Genomic DNA, 20,779 nt, shown 5'->3' on the forward strand with positions numbered 1-20,779 from the left:
GAGTCTGACAACTTGTTGAGCAAAGTCAAGAACTGGGAGCTGGATAGACCTATCTTTCTCCCCAATTAGACTAACTAGAGTCACAGGGAGGCAGTGGAAGTGGTGAATGAGGTGAAGGAAATAATAATCTATGAAACATATCTTTAGACAAGATATTTACTGGTTTTTCCTTTATAGAAAATACATTTCCTTATGAACTAGTCATTAGGTAGTTATTTGTAATAGCTGAAATGTTGACCTAAGATCTCATCTTTAATGATGTTTATGCCTCATATGAATAAGACTAGCATATTTAGGGGACTGGGGTGGGGGGCGGTGAAGGGATTAAGAAGTACAAAATAGCAGTTATGGCCCAGCCGGTGTAGCTCAGTGGTTGAGCATTGACCTATGAACCACATGGTTTGATTCCCAGTCAGATCAGGACACATGCCCGGATTGCGGGCTCAATCCCTGATGTGGGGCATGCAGGAGGCAGCCAATCAATGATTCTCTGTCATCATCGATGTTCCTATCTCTCTCTCTCCCTCTCCCTTCCTCTCTGAAATCAATAAAAATATATATTTTTTAAATGAGCAGTTATGAAAGTCATGGGAATGTAAAGTACAGCACAGGGAATATAGTCAATAATATTGTAATAGCTATGTATGGTGCCAGGTATGTACTGGAAATATCAGGAGGAGCACTTTTTAAGCTATATGATTGTCTAATCACTATGCTGTACACCTGAAACTAATACAAAATAATAATGAATGTAAACTGTAATTTAAAAAATAAAATTTACCTCTGGCTGGTGTGGCTCAGTGGTTGAGCATCATCCTGTGCATCAAAAGGTTCAATTCCCAGTCAAGGTATGTGAGGGAGGCAACCAATTGATGTTTCTCTCTCTCACTCTCCCTTCCTTTCTCTCTAAAAATCAGTAAGACACATTTTTTAAAAAAGAAAGTAAAATAAAATTTACATTAACAAAATAAAAGGAGGTATTTTGGTTGTGGGAGGAGGGAAGGCTGGCATAACTGATAGATAATGAATCAAACACTATCCTATTTTAGGGCTAGGAGGGCAATTAGGTAATCTCTTGGGTCAGGAAATAGTTCAAGAAAGGAATACATCACAGATAAAACATCACTTAGCATTTGTTGAGAAGCAAATCCATCCAAAAGTTTAAACCTTAATTTATCTTACATATATATCTAATACACACACACACACACACACACACACACACAGTATAATCTACTCTTACATGGATATTGGTAGAGTCCACTTTGACACTGATATTGAGAAACTCGTGCTTGCGAACAAAGTAATATGATAATTATTGCTTTTTTATCACTTTTAAGATCCTTTTCTTAGACTATTTCTCCCCTCTTAAAAAATAATTTAATACTTTCCCACATAAACACATGTAAAGTTGAGAAACGAGTGAAAATTAGGCTGAATTATGTTTGCTAGAGTAAGTGATCTTTTTTTCACCTTTTTCTCATATAGTTTGGAATTCACATTCTCTTTGCTTTAATTACATACTACTGATAGGAAAAAAAAAAAAAAAGAAAAGTACCTTGACATTCTTAGTTTCTTAAATGGCATATATTTCCAATTGGAAATATCTATGTAGTTTCCTCTCATCTCAAATTCTTCCACTGCTTTCCCGGAAGGCTTGAGCCCAGTCTCAGACACTAGAATCAACCCTGACTGGGTAAAGAGTGGGAGTGCAATTTAAATGGTTATAGTGGCTCAACATCAAGTCAAATCTCACACTGACTTTTTCCCCAGTTTCAGTAACTGGCCTTCAACCTACCACAATTCTGGTAACCAAATTCCCATCTTGATTATTTTCCTCATACCTAATTGTTCATTCTAACAAGTCTTTCATTCACGCATTAAAAGCTTGTTCCTGTACCCCAGCCTCATTATGAGTTGGCAAATTAACCTACCTACAACTAATTGGGTACCTGTTTGGATCTGTAATGTTATTTGCTTCTAGATTTCTCACTACCCTGCTCCTCCCCTGATATGGCTGTCTTATGCCAGTGATGCAAGCCACTTCTCTTGACTGCCAGCTGCTTTCTGATCCATGCGCCCCTCTGTGTACCATGTTCTACGTGGCCGAACATCCTCCTATCACCCCTAGTTAAGTTTACCTTAGCCTTCTGCCTGTCCTATCACAGTCACGAAATGTAACATAAAGAATTAAAATTTATCCTATCTAAGAAAAGAGTAATATGCAAATTGACCATCACTCCACTACACAAGATGGCTGCCCCATGTGGTCAAAGATGACTGCCCCCATGGGGACACAAGATGGCCACCACAAGATGGCCAGCAGGGGAGGGCAGTTGGGAGGGACCAGACCTGCAAGGGAGGGCAGTTGGGGGCGATCAGGCCTGCAGGGGAGGGCAGTTAGGGGTGACCAGACCTGTAGGGGAGGGCAGTTAGGGACAATCAGGCTGGCAGGGGAGGAGTTAGGCATCAATCAGGCTGGCAGGCAGAAGCAGTTAGGGGCAATCAGGAAGGCAGGCAAGCGAGCAATTGGGAGCCAGCAGTTCTGGATTGGAGAGGATGCAGGCTGGCTGAGGGGCACACAACCCCATGCACGAATTTTGTGCACTGAGCCTCTAGTATAAGTATAAGACAGCCTGATTTTGACACATGAAAAGCATAAAATTAGGGATATAAGATTTTGAAATAAACTACTATGATCTCTACATATAACTTAGAAAGTCTTAATGGAATGACAGATTGTGCTGCTTAATATGGCCAGCTAACAAAGACTTGTGTGACTTTGCCACTCATGGATCAGTAAATTTGCTGAATTGAAAGCAAACAAATGAAAAGAGATCTGTGATGATTCTTGGAATTAATATAGGTATTTTAGAAAGGAGGAGTTTTAAATGTTTAGGAATATCATTACTCATAGAAGTGAAGATAGTTCTTTATTCATATTAAACTGAATGATGAAGGTCACCCAACACTGACACAGGCTTTATATGCCAGCACAGAGTTTGCCAAACTTCTGATGAAGTCCAGACAGACAGTAAATGTTTTAGACTCTTGTTTCATTGACCCAACTCTGCCACTGTGGCTTGAAAGTCATAGACAATCCTATCTAATAAAAGAGTAATATGCAAATTGACCATCACTCCAACACACAAGATGGCTGCCCCCATGTAGTCAAAGATGGCTGCCCCCATGTGGACACAAGATGGCCACCACAAGATGGCCAGCTGGGGATGGCAGTTGGGAGGGACCAGACCTGCAAGGGAGGACAGTTGGGGTCAATCAGGCTTGCAGGGGAAGGCAGTTGGGGAGGACCAGGCCTGCAGGGGAGGGCAGTTGCGGGGGACCCAGGCCTGCAGGGGATGGCAGTTGTGGACGATCAGGCCAGCTGGGGAGGGCAGTTGGGAGGGACCAGGCCTGCAGGGTAGGGTAGTTGGGCGGGACCCAGGCCTGCAGGGGATGGCAGTTGGAGGGGACCAGGCCTGCAGGGGAGGGCAGTTGGGGGACCAGGCCTGCAGGGAGGGCAGTTAGGGGTGACCAGGTTGGCAGGGCAGGGCAGTTGGGGGCAACTAGGCCTTCAGGGGAGGGCAGTTAGGGGCAACCAGGCTGGCAAGGGAGGGCAGTTAGGGGTGACCAGGTCGGCAGGGGAGGGCAGTTAGGGGCAATCGGGCTGGCAGGGCAGCAATTGGGCATCGATCAGGCTGGCAGGGGAGTGGTTAGGGGCAATCAGGCATGCAGGCAGGCGAGCAGTTGGGAGCCAGCAGTCCTGGATTGTGAGAGGGATGTCCCAGATTGGAGAGGATGCAGGCAGTTGGGTGCACGAATTTCGTGCACCGGGCCTCTAGTAAGTAAATAAATGCCTGCAGCTGTGTTCCAATAAAATTTTATTTATGAACACTGAAATAAAAATTTTATACAATTTTCATGACACAAAATAGTCTTCTTTTGATGTATTTTCAACTACTTTAAACTGTGAAAACCACTCTTAACTCAAGGGTCATCTAAAAAACAGATGGTGGGCCAAATTTGGCCCACCTGGTTGGGTTGTAATTTGTCATCCTCTGTTCTAGTTTAATGAGTATCTTCCCAGGCTTCCAGCATGTATGTTGTATGTGGAGGGTTGGGGTAAGAGAGCTAATTTTTCACATATTCAAAAATATACTCTTCCTTATTTTAAAAACTCCTTTCATATTTTTTTTTAAGTATGCAGAGTTTTGCTTAACTATTTAGCAGTTTAAGTCCTCCATTAGGGAAATAGAGAATTTTTTTAATACTCTTGGTTTTTATCGAATAACTAAAATGTAAATGGGAAATAGCCAATGGATTATCTCTAAGCCTAAACAAGACAAACAAACAAAATCTTGGGAAAGAGAAAGAACTCTTGAAAAATGAAGTAGAGTCTTGGAGAAGCTATTTCCAACTGTCCTACTCTGGTTGGGTTCCCAAATAGTTAACATTTTATTATAGAGTCACAGTACCTCCAAGTAACAAGGGACACAAGGGAGTAGTAGAAGTGAAACATTGCTCTCATTTATTTAGTAGCCACCTTGTAAATAAATACCAGTGCATCAGAGCTCCATTGCTAAAAATAGCAGTCGTGGAGCTGGAAGACTTTTATTATAAGGACAAGTAAACATAGGGGTGGAAGTATAGCAAATAATTAGTTTCTATAATAGAGAAGATTTATTTTTATTTACAAATAATACCCTCAATTACAACTTGTCTGGTAGGTTCTGAGTCTTCATATAAAATCATAGACAGGAAAAAAAAATTAAATGGATGAGGACAGGATCGCAAAACAGATCCAAGTATTTTTTTTCCCGGTGCCCTCCTGACCTGTCACTTTCTTCTCTCTCCCTTTCAGATTAATTTCACAGCCTTCTTATATTCATTTTACGTTGAGCATCTTGTCCCTCCTTCCTCAACTCCCTGGCTTCTTCTCCTTCTCCATCCCGTTTTATAGCTTTTGGGAATCTCCCTTTCTTTTTGCTCTTCCCCTTGTGGTATCTACTAAAACCTTAGCGAAGCGATGTATGTTCTGAAACTTCTGTGGGTTTCTAAGTGACGCTGAGCATGCTCAGTGGCCAGGGCAGGTTTTGTTGCTAGCAGCTGCCCTGATTCGACCTCTCCAAAAATAGACATTTAACTAGCTGAACTCCAGTTTAAGGATGTAATTCATTTTGCTCTCTCCTCATTTTAAAGGTTCAAAGGGAAGCAGCGAGGATTCCAAGGTCCCACCGCCCTCACAGCCAATGAGGGGTCTGAGAGGGAGGAGCGTGGGGCGGCTCCGTGCAGCTTGAGCTTCTGAGCGAATCATCCCCAATAGATGCAGTGGAGACTGAGCTCGGCTGCATCTGTCACAGCAGAACAAAATTAAAACAAAACCAAAAAAAAAAAAAAAAAGAATAACCACAGAAGAGGAGAAACGCTGCAGAGTATGGAACGCTGTAGCACTTTCTGAAATATTTGCTGGGGATCCCCGTGGAGCATGATCTTTTAAACTATCCTTTTTGAAGCTGGTTTGGGTAACTGGGAAAATGATACATATGCTAAATGCAGCAGCTGAGCGAGTGAAATGGACCAGATCGGGTGCTGCTAAAAGGGCTGCCTGCCTGGTGGCTGCCGCATATGCAATGAAAACCCTCTATCCCATCATTAGCAAGCATTTAAAGCAAACGGGCCGCAGGAAGAAAAAAGAAGCTCATGGGGCTGCAGAGAACAGAGAAACACTGCATCGCACCGAGATTACTTGTAAAAAACCTTCACCTGGAGTGAATGCAGATTTTTTCAAACAGCTACTAGAACTTCGGAAAATCCTCTTTCCAAAACTTGTGACCACTGAGACAGGGTGGCTCTGCCTCCACTCAGTGGCTCTCATCTCAAGAACCTTTCTGTCTATCTATGTGGCTGGTCTGGATGGAAAAATTGTAAAAAGCATTGTGGAAAAGAAGCCTCGGACTTTCATCATCAAATTGATCAAGTGGCTTCTGATTGCCATCCCTGCCACCTTTGTCAACAGTGCAATAAGGTACCTGGAATGCAAATTGGCTTTGGCCTTCAGAACTCGCCTAGTAAACCATGCCTATGAAACCTATTTTACAAATCAGACTTATTATAAAGTGATCAATATGGATGGGAGGCTGGCAAACCCTGACCAGTCTCTTACTGAAGATATTATGATGTTCTCCCAGTCTGTGGCTCACCTGTATTCCAATCTGACCAAACCTATTTTAGATGTAATTCTGACCTCTTACACCCTCATCCAGACTGCTACATCAAGAGGTGCGAGCCCAATTGGACCCACCCTTTTAGCAGGGCTTGTGGTATATGCCACTGCTAAAGTGTTGAAAGCCTGCTCTCCCAAGTTTGGTAAATTGGTGGCCGAAGAAGCTCATAGAAAAGGCTATTTACGGTATGTGCACTCCAGAATTATAGCCAATGTTGAAGAAATTGCCTTTTACGGAGGACATAAGGTAAGAGAAATTAAGGTGATGGGTGAAATGTGAGCGTGTTCAAGCTGCCACTTCAGTGCTAGATACCATCTGTTGTACTATTGATGGACCCACTTCTTGAGCGTTTTAGATTCCTGTAACATCTTAAACCTTCATTAAAATACATGCTTCATTACCCTGTTTAATGACAAGCTGTTAAAAAAATTATAGAGTGCAAACTTTTCTAAAGTTTCATGAGAATAAAATATTCAGCACTGTAGAAAATAGTCTACTTCACCCCTCTTACTCAAGTATGCTCTGAATGATCTCTAAAGCATTTTCTTAAAACTTAAATCCTAACTTGGTGGTTCTACAGTATTAGAAGAAAATATATGTTTGGAAACTAAGTGAACACATTTCTATTAAGATGGAAAATTTAAGGTGGTATTTTATTGTTGTTTTTCAAGGGGGGGGAAACATGCTTTCATATGAAAAACAAGTTTGATAGTTTTGCATGTCTGGTCAGTGATGGACTGTCCTAAGTCTTAAGAAATTCAGAAGAGTGTGTCTCACCAGTGCTTTTCCATTACTCTTAGTACCATATTTTGACACAAATAAAAAGAGACAGTGAAATGAAATTTTGTCTAACTTTGATAGAAAAACTAAGATTAGAAATGAGGAGGAGAAAAGGAGTTCCAGAGTGTTATTTTAAATATTAGAGATTTTCAACCTTAAGCAGATCCCTAAAATAGTTAGCCTAATTACCTAAAATTGCAGTGCATGTCAGTAACATTACCTAAAATTGCAGTGCATGTCAGTAACTTTATAATATTAAATATGGCAGAAATTTTAAGGTGATGCATCTGAAATCCTAATACAAATGCCTGGCAAATAAAATATTAAGGTATTCTAAAGTTGAAATGGTATTTTAATTACCAGGCAGAATTATTTAATTTTTGAAGCATCATCAGTTACCCAAAAAAAATTTTATAGCAGTACCAATCTGAAGAAAAACTTTAAAGCAAATTTAGAACTTCTACTCCCACTTGAAATTGCCCTCATATGTTGTATTAATCATATTGATGTGTCAGTCTTCTTGACTCATTGAATTCAGTGATGTAAATTATATCACGCTGTAGTCTTCTTGAATTTAAGACAAAATCCAATAAATTAAGTTAGTTCAAAACTGGAGTCTAATTACACATATATGTATCATGTACTTATTTTCAGATAGTTTTGGTATAATCAAGAAGGATAAGGTTCTAACTTTGTTTATTCATGTCTTACAAAATATTTGGTTTAAACGTCTCATACATATAATTTTAAAATCATGCTGATAAATCACTTATATATATATTTTACACTTACATATTTTATACTTAGCATTATATTTACTGAATATTATTTTTTAATATTACAGGTATGATAAAGCTAAACAATAATGACTAAATCTGATATTAATCTGTATTTATTGGTTGTTAGAGTCATAGAAAATAAATACTAAATAAAGCAAGCTAATAGGCACCTTACCTTTAAAGTCCTCAAGCATAAATATTTATTTTGAAAGCTCATGCTAAGTTAATTCCTAACTCTTTTTCTCTCTATAGGTAGAAATGAAACAACTCCAGAAAAGTTACAAAGCTTTAGCAGATCAGATGAACCTCATTTTATCCAAACGTTTGTGGTACATTATGATAGAGCAGTTCCTGATGAAGTATGTTTGGAGCGGCAGTGGACTAATTATGGTGGCTGTACCTATTATCACTGCAACTGGCTTTGCAGATGGTGGTAATGGCATTTATGCTTAATCTCAAATCCATGTTTAAGGTTATTTCTCTTGAAAGTATTACTGCTTGTTCTGTGTGAGTGAAACTGTATGTAGCCATTGTTCTATAGTCATTAATAGTCAGAAACAATGGAGGACTTTGCAATGTCCAAAGATAAGACCAGCAATATGAAAAAAAGGAGACAGATTGCTCAAAAGACCTTTCCAGTTCTGAAATATTTCAGAGATCTCTGATGCAGTGTTTCTGGGAGTTGAACTTGAGCAATTTTAATTATACTGCCTTATATAAAATAATTCTCTAGTTTAACATTTAAACTCAAAACAAAATACCTTCAAAAAGAGTGTAAGTTTTCTCATTGCCAACTTCAGTTGTGCACATCCAATGCATTTAATCTATAAATATTCTATAACTGGGTATGCCCTAATTTTATTTAAAAAGTTAGGCAACCAGGAATACTGTTTCACGAAGTGCTTCATGCCACGATACAAAGTCTGCTCTACTTGTAGGTAATATAGATAACCTCCTATGTAGCATGATTTGGTGGTATTGTGGGGAGAAGGGTTTACAAGTTGCAAGTGTCTAATTCTAGCCTATCACCATCTCAGTGGTTTTTGTCAACATTGTCATCCTTTGGAATAACAAAGAAAGATAAGGGGGAAAGGGGCATTAAAATGTTGTGTCTTACTTGATTGAGGTGGGAGTTTGGATCTTAATTGGCAGGGAGATAGGGAAATTAAAATAAAGAAGCAGCATTTCCTGGTCTTTCTGAAAAATATAATATACCCTCTCCTCTCTGAAAACCACTTGACCAAATTGGCCTTAGTGTTGAAGGAGCTAGACAAAAGCCTGGGCTTTATAGTGAGACAGAGCTTTTCCCAACTCCTGGCTTTCCCTCTACCTGCCCTTATATGTTAGTCATTTTAATCGAACTCTCCAAACCTCAGTTTCCTCATCTATAAAATGATAATCAGAAAGGCTACTTCAGAGGGTTGTTGAGAGGATTTAATGGAATCATGTTTTGAAAGTACAGAGCATGCTCTGGATGTTCTCAATACAGGGTGACATTTATTAAGTAAAAAACAAAAGTCAACACTAAAAATAATATAACAGAATTCACACTATTATGTGGTTATTTTTGGTGTAGTTATTTGTTTTAAGGCATCTAATAAAAACAAGTAAAAAATTACCACATGCTTTAACTGTACCTAAATTAACCAATTCTTATAAAAAAAAAAACTTGTCAAATTTGAGGCATTCTTAACCTATAATTGTTCATTTTAATAATTAGGATTTGTCAAACCTTTGTGATAATGCTATACATATACCAAATTCAATACATACACTCCACAATTCAAGAGTAGACACTATGTTTAGACCACCAGGAAACGGAATTTTAACTGTTTTCATATTTTCAAATTTTATTTTTAAAATATCATTTAAAAAGCTTATATTGAAAAAGTTATCGTTATTACGAGTATTTTAGACTAATTTTTTTCATAATTAAATAAATTGCTTTTTCAAGAGTATTAAAGAAAAAAAGACACTTAAAAACCTATGGCCTTAAGATCAGTTTTATTAAGAAATTTGACAAAATTGTCAGATATTCATGTTATATTGAATCTTTTATATTAAAAGATTGCCTCTAAGTATATGGATATTTTTTAAGTTTTATATATAATGTATACTAGCAGCAACCCCAATTACAAGATTATGGTGTAGTTCTGTTAGTCCTTGAAAGCACTGGTCTTGTTAGAAAACCCTGGAGTAAACATAGTACAGAGAAAATGCAGCTATTAATGGTGACAAATTAACCCCACAGAGACCACTAAGACATAAACAATGTATGCAAATAATATAACAATCTTACTTCTGTAGATGATGCAATAAGATGTTTAAAATACATCCTATGAATCCTGAAAACACCATATTAATTTAAAGAAACAGCATCAAAATTTTAGATAGGAATAATAACATTGATGCAAATGAAACAGTGAATCTAAAAACTTCTTTTCAAAAGAAAACGTTATGCAAAAAAATACAATATAAGAATTTCATAGAAGAAAATGAACTCCTATGACAACATTGTTATGAGAGTATACCTCAATATCTTCTGTAATTTCTAAAGTTACTATATGTATGCTTATAATGTTTACATGTATGTGTTTACTAAATATATTTGACCAACAGTGACTTAACACATGAAAATATTATAATTTTACTCAGACAAAATTATTTATTTTTTAGATAATGACATATCTTTGAGGCTTTAGGTCTTAGAATTGCATACCATATAGTCTAGTCTAGTCTTCAGTCTCAATTTACTCTTATGCCCTGAGTTATCCCTTATGTTAGAGATGAATTAAGTGTATGACACCATATATATATATATATGTATATATACTTATATATTTATAAATACATATATATATATGAAATGGGTGAATGAGAGGAATGGCAAAGAGAAAAGGAAGATAGAGGAAAGAAGCAGGTCACAGTTTAAATCTAGACTCTGCTGTTTATTAGTATTTATCCTTAAGAAAGTTACATAAACTTCATATGCTTCAGTTTTCCTATCTTAACTATAAAGATGATATATCATTTAAAGAATTATATGAAATTATATATATTGTATTAATGTGCTTTTAAACAGTCTTTGGCAAGTAGTAAGAACTTTGGTGGAAGCAATTGTTAATGTTTATTTATATTCTTACCATGTAGGCTCTGGAGTCAGAATCTGGCTCTTTTGTTTAGTAGGCTGTATCTAAAGACAAATTGTTTAATCTTTTTGTGATTTCATTTTCTCATTTTCAAAATGGGGGAAATTTTAGGATAGTTAGGGGATTAAAGAAGTTCACATATATAAAACTTATAACAATACCTGCCCCATGGGAAATGTTCAATAGATATTTACTGGTATGATTATTATTATTAAAGGAGCAAAGCATTTGCAAGTGGTTAGGACATCAGAGTAACATGCAGATATGAGGAAGAACCTACATAACTTTTGTGGGGGGGAGGAGAAAAGAAAAATAGTTCTATAGTACAACTTTAAGAGCAATCTTATGGTTAAGGGTAGGATCATGTTAATATTCATGTTCATGTTACAAAATTGCATATGGAATTATGCCATCTTCACATCAGAAGAGGACCTTACAGGTCATTTAATCTGGAGCCTGGGATTTACTAAAGTCACACAGACGGTGGAAGCATTAAGGCTAGAAAACATTATGTAGCACCTAGAGCAGTGGTCGGCAAACTATGGCTCGCAAGCCACATGCCGCTCTTTGGCCCCTTGAGTTTTTAGCAAAGGCCAGCTTAGGAGTACCCTAATTAAGTTAATAACAATGTACCTACCTATATAGTTTTAGTTTAAAAAATTTGGCTCTCAAAAGAAATTTCAATCGTTGTACTGTTGATATTTGGCTCTGTTGACTAATGAGTTTGCCGACCACTGGCCTAGAGCATTGCTTTTTCCCCCCTTCATCATGTTGCCACTATCTGAGCTATTTGGGAACTTGTTCCATAAGGAACTTCACTTAGTTTGAGACCAACTAATCATGGGACCAACTGATTGAAAAAGGATTGAAATAGTTAGTTTTATATAGTTTCTATTATATGTATTTTAGAGGACATTACCCCTTCGTTTGCTTTGTAGTAAGAGAAAAACTGAAATTACACGAAAAAAATAGTTCCCTAGGAGCTATAATCTCAAATTTTAATATTATAAACCACTTTTGATATCATATCAAAAGCAGTTCTGGGTAAGGCCAGAGAAAGCTATAGGTCCCTCCTGCCAAACATTATCCCAGACACCTTTACAGGCAGGAAAGAAAGTATCTAAGCCGCTAGCACTGCCAGTATTATCTGCATCGTTTATATCAGGGTTTACTCTCTATATTGTACAATTATATGTGTTTGGAAAAATGGTTAATGATACAACCTTAGTTTTTTTAGTCCTTTCTTGCCTTTGCAGTGAAATAACAAGATGTGCCCATGGCTTAATACATACTTCTTATTAGCAGAGCTGAGCAGTATCAGTAAAATAAGCAATATAATATTAAACATTAAATCCTTAAATGGGGAACTTTTAATAAAATATTTAAAATATTTGGTAGGACAGTAAATATTTGGTGAGTGCTTTAGGTCATGAATTTATATCTCGGACACTAAGGAATCTGGCCCTAGAGAGTTTATGCAGTTGACTGTTGTGTGCATGACGAAATAGTACTGGCACTGTTTTCACAGTACCTACCAAAGAACAACCAGTAGAATAAAAGTCACATGAAATCTATCCAGAGCTATTGGTAATTTTGTTGCTAAAAACAGGAAGAAAACCCAATAAACATTAACCTGCCAAAGCAACATGGAAAGTACCATGCCATATCAAACACAAGTCCGTCTGTGCTAGTGTTTCTTCTCACAGAGGTTGTCAATGAAAACTACTATTCAAACCCCTTTTAACCCAAATTCATAAAAATATTATAGTTATTTTCCATCATCAGCCAGATTCTTTATGAGCCAATACTATTCTTGGTGCTTTAACTGACACAGCATTTCACTATTTTGGTAGCTTGCTGAGAATCCTTTGGTAATTTTTGTGTGTGACTTATCTAAATTTTTTTCACATATTTAAATGTGTTTAAGAGTATCTGCACTCTGTCCCTATTCTATTTATCTAATTATATCTTTCACTCTTCAATTATACCAGCGCTCAAAGCTTTTCTTTTTACATTCTTCAAGGAAACTAATATCAAGGGAAATGATAGTTCTCTAGAGCAGTGTTTAACAGAATAGACCAAATTAGATAATCATAAAAGGTCCCCATGAACTCATGGTGATTCTGACACCCAAATGAAATCAGTGCCTAACTCTAACCCATACTGTATTTTTCCCAAGCTACTTGTTATTCTGTTGGTATTGTAAAATTTCCCTTCGTGTCATTGCTTATGCCATACTGGTGATGTGCTAAAATTGTATGTGGCTTTTAAGGCCTCCTTCACCATCTACTTCTCCATAAAGCATTTCCCTGTCTCTTGCAGCAAGAAATGATTTTTGTGGGAGCATTTAAGATCTTGTTTCCCTGAAATCATCAGTTTGGCTCAACTAAACTCTTATAAAAATTCCAAAAAAAAAAAAAAAAAGAAAGAATTTTTGCCTCCTCCAAATACTGCATATTAACTCTTATCATAGGCTGCCCACAGCATGGTTATTTGGGAACTTGACTTCTCTCTCTTACCAAATTGCAAGTTCCCCAAGGAAAGAGTCTGAAAATAACACGTATCTTTGCATGTCCTATGGCACATTACCTAATTTCTTGTACGTCTAGGTGTTCAGTAAATGTCTGCTGAGTGGATTTTACTTACGCACAGATCCCTTTCAAATTCAGCTGAGCTGTCTATGAACAAGTAAAGGTGAAAGTATCTAGTAGTCATAGTAGGGCACAAGTTAAATAATTGTATTTTTATGGAGAAAAAAACCTTTACATTGAGATAAATCAGAGAAAAATAAATGTTAAAGTGGGCCTATGGGTATCTTATCATTCGAATTTTTTCATTAATTTACAGCTTTTAATTTAGAACTTTTTAAATAATCTATAGAAGGACAAGATAGATAATGAAATAGATGGAAAGATTAAAGTAATGACCTGGAGAGAATAATTTTGAAGAATAAGACTAAATTGAGTAGATATGCAATAATAGCTATAATAATTAGAGAAAATAATAACAGCTAACATTTAGAACATATATTATTATGGGCCATGGATTAGACTAACAGTTCCTTTGTATTTAACCTTTAAACCTCACAACAACTCTTTGAGACAGACTTGTTTAAGGTAGTACTATTATTTCCCTCATTTACACGTGAGAAAATAGGCATGGAAAGAATAAGTGGCTTACTCTACTTACCTTGGTACTTGCCAATAAGTAGTAGAGCCTGGATACAAACCTAGTGTGACTCCTGACCATAATTTTGCATTGACAGTAAATTTGGGATGTTCACCCATCCATCCATCCATACATCCATCATACATCCATACATCCATACATCCATCCTTCCATCCTTCCATCCATCCATTTAATATACATTAAGGAGTATTATGTGATAGACACTCTTCTGAGTACTAGGAATAAGGAATAAAACACACAGTCTTGCCCCTTAAGGAACTTTTAGTCCATTAGAAAAGCTAGACCAGGGTTTCCACTGAAACCTGTTCTAAAGAATTAACTCTAGCTTGGCCAGCGTGGCTCAGTGGTTGAGCGTGGACCTATGAGCCAGGAGGTCACTGTTTGATTCCCAGTCAGGGCACATGCCTGGGTTGTGGGCTTGATCCCCACTGTGGGGCATGCAGGAGGCAGCCAATCAATTATTTTCTCTCATTATTGATGTTTCTATCTCTCCTTCTCTCTCCCTCTTGTGAAATCAATTTAAAAAAAAAAGAATTAACTATTGAAAAGCTAGCAAAAAAAAAAAAAAGGAATGGTGGAAGTATATTAAAGTCAGACGAAATCATATATACAGATATCAGAGGGTAAACAGAGTATTGCAAATTTGGGAGCTGCTATACTAAGGTGAAAGTTGATTGAAACTGGTAGACAGAGGCTAAATTATGAGGGTCTGCTAATTTGCATTTATATTAAAGGAACCACACTAAAAATATTTGCTTATATTACAGTTAGTTGGATTTCATTGACCAAATCAATAGTATTTTATTCCTGCAATAAGGGTAGGGTGTTGGATTTGGAAAGGGTTGAAAGAATGCTAAATGAAAATAGTCTTAAATCTTATGGATTTAATTGTTCTAGCTCTTCTTCTAGAAAAAATAAAATAAAAGGGAGCTTTAAATAAAATCTGGTACAATTATTATATTTTCAATAACTCATTAAATATCTAGGAATTTGCTAATACTATTGAACATTTTACATATGGCTGTTGTAACCACAACTTCATTTGTATACAGAAAAATATTAAGTTACTTGAAAAAAACTAAATAGTTTTGTAATTTTCTTTTATATTTAGAAGATGGCCAAAAACAAGCTATGGTTAGTGAACGGACAGAAGCCTTTACCACTGCTCGAAATTTATTGGCCTCTGGAGCTGATGCTATTGAACGGATTATGTCTTCATATAAAGAGGTACTTGCATTTCTTGTCAATTTGATTAACAAAAGATATGTGAAAATCAAGCAAAATGTAAATTACCAGATAAACTTTGTATTTTGAAAGCATATCTTTATCAAAAATTGCAGAGAGGCCCTGGACAGATGGCTCAGTTGTTTGGAGCATTGTCCGGTACATCAAAAGGTTGCAGGTTTGATTCTCAGCCAGGCACATACCTAGGTTGTGGGTTCGATCCTCAGTCGGGGTGGGTACGGGAGGAAAAAAATCAATGTTCCTCTCTCAAATCAATGTTTTTCTTTGTCTCTTCCTTCCTCTCTAAAAATCAATGAAAATATATCCTTGGGTGAGGATTAAAAAAAAAAAAAAAGCGAGGTGTATAATCAAGTTAAGGGAGAACAATTCCCAAATGTATTGCTGCTAATACCCTTTAATTTTGACACTATCTATTGTAATTCCTCTTTTTCTCTCTATATATGACATATTTGTTTTTAAGCTAAAAAGAAAAGTCCTTAGGTATGGATTCTGGAGACAGAGTGCCTAAATTTAAATTCTTGCTTCAGTATTTACAAATTATGTGATCTTGATCAAGTTCCTTGATCAAGTTTCCTCATCTGTTAAATGAAAATAATGATAGCATTGACTTTGTCAGAAAACAATACATATTAAGTGCTAAATAAATGTTACTCAATAAAATTATTTATATACCTTGCAAACTTTTACTCATTCTTCATGATAAGTTAAGCATCACCAAACACATATAAAATGTGCTTGTGATTCCACCTTCTTCCTACTTTCCCTGCAGAGTCTGGGTCTTCCTTATCTGTGTTCATTGTACACTGATCTTTTACCACTTTATAATTGCCTATCTTCTGCACCAGACCTTGAGTGGAAAGTAGGAACTGTCTTACCCATCTTTATATTCTTAATATTCATTTTAATACTTGGACTATTGTATGTGGTCAATAAATATTTGTTGAAATAATGGTAATAAGACCTGCAGATATGACAGGGTTAAGATTAAAAACCACTTTATTCAATTGAGATATTACTGATAATATTCCCATGGATAGTCAGTCTCACTATTAATTATTTGTGTAACTTTTCTATCAATACAAATTGCCAGATCAGCATTATAAATATAGGTGCCTATTAAATCAGCCTTGAATAAACCATATAAAAGAGTTATAAATTTTGTGATTTGCTGACAAAATTTTTCAGTTTCATTATTAAACAATTGAATTGAGTTGGGATTTTTTTTAAACCAACAAAGTAAAACGGTTATTTAGGGCCATATACCAAAACAACTCAATTAAGACATTTTTTTTTTCAAATAGTAATTTTGATCATCTGAGACAGTTTTAGGGATTTTTTTATATATAACATATGTATCATTAAAATTAAATAACAAATAAAAATTTTATCTATCTCACATTAACACTTTGCTATCTAAGTCACAGAAAGAATATCAATTAGTTTTTCTAGATCATCTCCAACACAATAAATAATTGCATTTTGCTTTATTCTGCCTGAATGTGCTTTGAGTCATAGAATGGTCACTGCCAAACAATTTTACTACTACTGTGACAGCATATGAAAGTACTATGCGTTCTTTGCTAGCTCCAGAGGTAACAAGGTTCCTTTTCAGAGTCCCTCTCTTATATTCCAAAGTAATTAACCCACAGTCACATTTTCAGTTTTTTTCAGACACTCTGCCCACTCCACCTTGCAGCTTGGTCTACTAACTCATTGGCCCCTGCCTTTCTTTAATTGACCTTTACATTTGGTTTTGGATTTTTTTCTATGCAAATATATTTACTCAGATTTCCTTTGAATCTGTATTTTGTTAATCTTTAGCTCTGTTTTTCTCTACCTGGAAACTCAAGAAATTCTTCTAGATAACATTTTAGAAATTACCCTTTAAATGGTTATAATATTAACATATAGAAATGCAATACTAATCTAATTACATGTGGTAGAGGCTTTTAGCAATAACACCTACTTATTTACTGCTTAAGTTTTGCACACACAAAAATCTTACCTAAATGTCAGCATTGTTGAATTATTTCACAATTTATTGTTTAAGAAACATTCATTAGTGGCATGCCTTGCTTATTGGTATCAATTTCCTTATAAACATTTCTGTAAGGAAATGGTTTTTGTGCTTTCCTTTTCACTGAAAAAAGATGGTCTTGACAGGAGATGAGTCACATTTTACAGTACCTTGATAACAAGATGTTCTTTTAATAGAAAAACAGCTGGAGATTCTGTCTAAATTGGACAACTGGCAGAATAAAAGCAAGACACCACTGGACTGAAGCAGAGATTTTATCTTGCATTATGTTACGTTCTCTCCTAGAAAAAAAAGTCATATTTAATGTTTTTCTTTGGCCATTAAAAAGAATGTGATTTGTGGGATTTGGACTGAAAATGATTTGACATTTTTATTGAGCTCATTTCCAATATTAATATCCTCTAGCAGGGTTATTTTCTCTGGCCAAGCTTAGGAATTTTGATAATAAATTTGACTCAGAAACATTCATTTTATAATAAGAAAAAAAATGTAGAATTCAAAATAAAGAATTATTATTTCCTTGAATGAATTTAAGCTTTTCACAAAATTTCTAATTTTCTGGAAATGAAATTTGTCATGTAAACGGGCTAAATCAGAAATTTGACTGAAAGGTTTTTAAGTTTCACTAATCTGATATCTCTTATTTTGAACCCTGACTTGAATGAATAAATTTTTATATATTTTATAATTCCAATCAATCTTAAATTGACACCTTGCTATGTTGCGCGTGCTCTCTCTCTCTCTCTCTCTCTCTCTCTCTCTCTCTCTCTCTCTCTCTCTCTCTCTCTCTCTCTCTCTCTCTCTCTCTCTCTCTTTCTCTTTACATTGATTTCAGAGGGAAAGGGAAGAGGAGAGAGAGATAGAAACATCAATGATAAGAGAAAATCATTGAATGGCTGCCTCCTGCAAGCCCCACACTAGGGATCAAGCCCACAACCTGGGCATGTGCCCTGACCGGGAATTGAACCGTGACCTCCCTGTTCATAGGTTGACACTCAACCACTGAGCCATGCTGGCTGGGCAGCTATGTTGCTCTCTTAGTAACATTTTTACTGTTATTTGTTTTCATTATCAGATGTATTATCTATTTTTCATGAATAATAAAATAGGACCTTTGATGTTAAATCAAGAAGCTTATATGAAGGTACATTTATTTAAAAGTCTATCTTGGGTATATTAACTCTATATTATTTCTCTGCATTGGTTTTAGGTCACTGAATTAGCAGGCTATACCGCTCGAGTGTACAATATGTTTTGGGTATTTGATGAAGTAAAAAGAGGCATTTATAAGAGAACTGCTGTCGTGCAAGAATCTGAAAACCATGACAAGAACAGAGCCATTATAGAGTTACCCTTCAGTGACACACTGGAAATCAAAGGTTTTAAACTGTTTTTTAATTGTTGACTGTATTATAGATATCCCCCATTTTTTCACTTTTTGCCCCCCTCAACCCAGCCTCCACCCCACCCTAGGCCTTCCCCAGGCTATTGTTTGTGTCCATGGATTATGCATGTATGTTCTTTGGTTAATATCTTCTCGTTCACTCCATTCCCCTATCCACTGAGATCTGTCTAAATGTTTTAGTTTTCAGTTTTCTGTATTTAAGTGTTTATCAACAGAACCAAAGTTTTTTAGATGGTAGCTTTTAATTGTTATAAGGAACCAACATTTTAATTGTTTAAACAATTATTCCCAAAGTTAGTGTTGCAATTTGAGGAGTGGTGACTAACATTAGTATAAAAAATATTATGCTACTTTTATTTAGGACAAAATTTCTAGAATTATTCTTAGAAACTTCACATATGGCAGAATGAATTGTTTGCTTTTAAGATGAACAGAACTAGAGCTAATGTCACATTGTTCTTCATTCTGTGTTTTAAAACTTAAGTTTGGTTGTCCTATTTTTTTAAATTGTGTTATTCTGTGTCTTAATTCCTTTTTGCAAAACTGTGTTTATTCAGAAGAAAGGTTAATTTAGAGAAATAAGTGGTTATAAAAACTATGGGTAGGTTACATCAGATAGAGTTTGGCTTTGCTCTCATGATTTTGACATCAGATTATTGCAAAATAAAGTTTCTCATAGAGATTTTCTAAATAGATGTGTCAAATATCCCAGTATGCATTAAACTTTGCTTTAAATATAATATATATATTTCCATTTATGTCTATGATTTATTACTGTGAAGTATCTTTATAATAAATCTGTCATGCTACATTATACTTTAAGATATTTAATTAACAATAACATGGGATGACTTTTGTAACTTAAAATGTTCCTTAATTCACAGGAAAAGTTATTGATGTGGATCATGGAATTATTTGTGAAAATGTTCCCATAATTACACCAACGGGAGAAGTGGTGGCTTCCAGTCTAAACTTCAAAGTAAGATGATATTCAAGAATCTTCTGATTGTTGCCATCACACTAATACAAAACAACTCAGAATTCATATACCTTATGTTAAATGCTTGGAGGAGCATATGGACAGGAGGGGAAATCAAGAAAGGTATGCACAGTGGCTCAATTACAGAAGCAGTTACTTCCTCAGAAAGCAGAGAAAAAGAGAAATTTGATTTCTACTGCTTTATTGTCAGGTTATATATCAAAATTGTAGTGCACCGAGAGTCTTTGCTAGGTAACTTTTGAGAGCAATAGGAAATTTCCTGAAAAAATATTATCTGGAAATAAATTTTAATTTTTTTTCTTATAGGAATTATTCAAAAACTACAAGCCTGAATTATAATAAATTTACTAAAATATAAGGTTAATGGTCATTAGCAGGTTTACTTCTGTTATTACAGATTCTCTAAATTTAATTGTGTTTTAAATAATCACATCTTCTGTTAGAAAAAAATCAGATTTGTGGATTGGAATTTAGTTTCTAATAACTCTGTTGAGAATAAGAGTTATTATTTAACATTTTATGTCTTGATGATGTAAAAACAGTGACTAAACCGAAGGCCTTTATTTAAAGCACTGTAAAATTCAGATATTTTGGAATTCAAGTACAAAATAATTTGCTTATAAGCATTAATGACTGTAATGAAGGCATAAGAGCTTTAGTTCAAACAAAGACACCATTGGACTTGATAACAGAATTACAAACATGACAATACATGTGCTAATGCTTTTAGTATGGACTTTGTAGTCAAGGTTTAATTATTAAAGATGGTATTTACCAATGAGTAAGGGAGCTGGAAAAGGATAAGTACTGAACAAGGAAAATTCTGTGTTAATAAATATAAGAGAAATTGTGTTTTAACTACAATCGATGAGGCTTTATTTTTCCATTTATAGACCTAAAGAGTTCTTTAGTTATTTGGATCTGAACATGATAACAATTAGGTACCAAAGGTGCACCATAATCTTAAATA

At 35.6% G+C, this 20,779-nt stretch overlaps 2 protein-coding genes across 2 annotated transcripts in view; one reads left to right on the forward strand and one right to left on the reverse strand.

Moving 5' to 3' along the window:
* C7H12orf40 (chromosome 7 C12orf40 homolog) overlaps positions 1-2,095 on the reverse strand; it is a 60,342-nt gene extending 58,247 nt beyond the window's left edge. Inside the window, exon 1 of the mRNA XM_054718611.1 lies at positions 1,953-2,095. Within this exon, the coding sequence (XP_054574586.1) occupies positions 1,953-2,095 (143 nt within the window). The remainder of the gene's footprint in view (positions 1-1,952) is intronic.
* Positions 2,096-5,372: 3,277 nt separating this feature from the next.
* Positions 5,373-20,779, forward strand: part of ABCD2 (ATP binding cassette subfamily D member 2) — a 50,291-nt gene continuing 34,884 nt past the window's right edge. The window contains exons 1-5 of the mRNA XM_008140554.2: positions 5,373-6,470; positions 8,036-8,216; positions 15,233-15,348; positions 18,615-18,783; positions 19,694-19,788. Coding sequence (XP_008138776.2) covers positions 5,535-6,470; positions 8,036-8,216; positions 15,233-15,348; positions 18,615-18,783; positions 19,694-19,788 — 1,497 coding nt within the window. The 5' untranslated portion in view covers positions 5,373-5,534. The remainder of the gene's footprint in view (positions 6,471-8,035; positions 8,217-15,232; positions 15,349-18,614; positions 18,784-19,693; positions 19,789-20,779) is intronic.

The sequence above is a fragment of the Eptesicus fuscus genome, chromosome 7, assembly GCF_027574615.1.
Source record: "Eptesicus fuscus isolate TK198812 chromosome 7, DD_ASM_mEF_20220401, whole genome shotgun sequence".
NCBI lineage: Eukaryota > Metazoa > Chordata > Mammalia > Chiroptera > Vespertilionidae > Eptesicus > Eptesicus fuscus.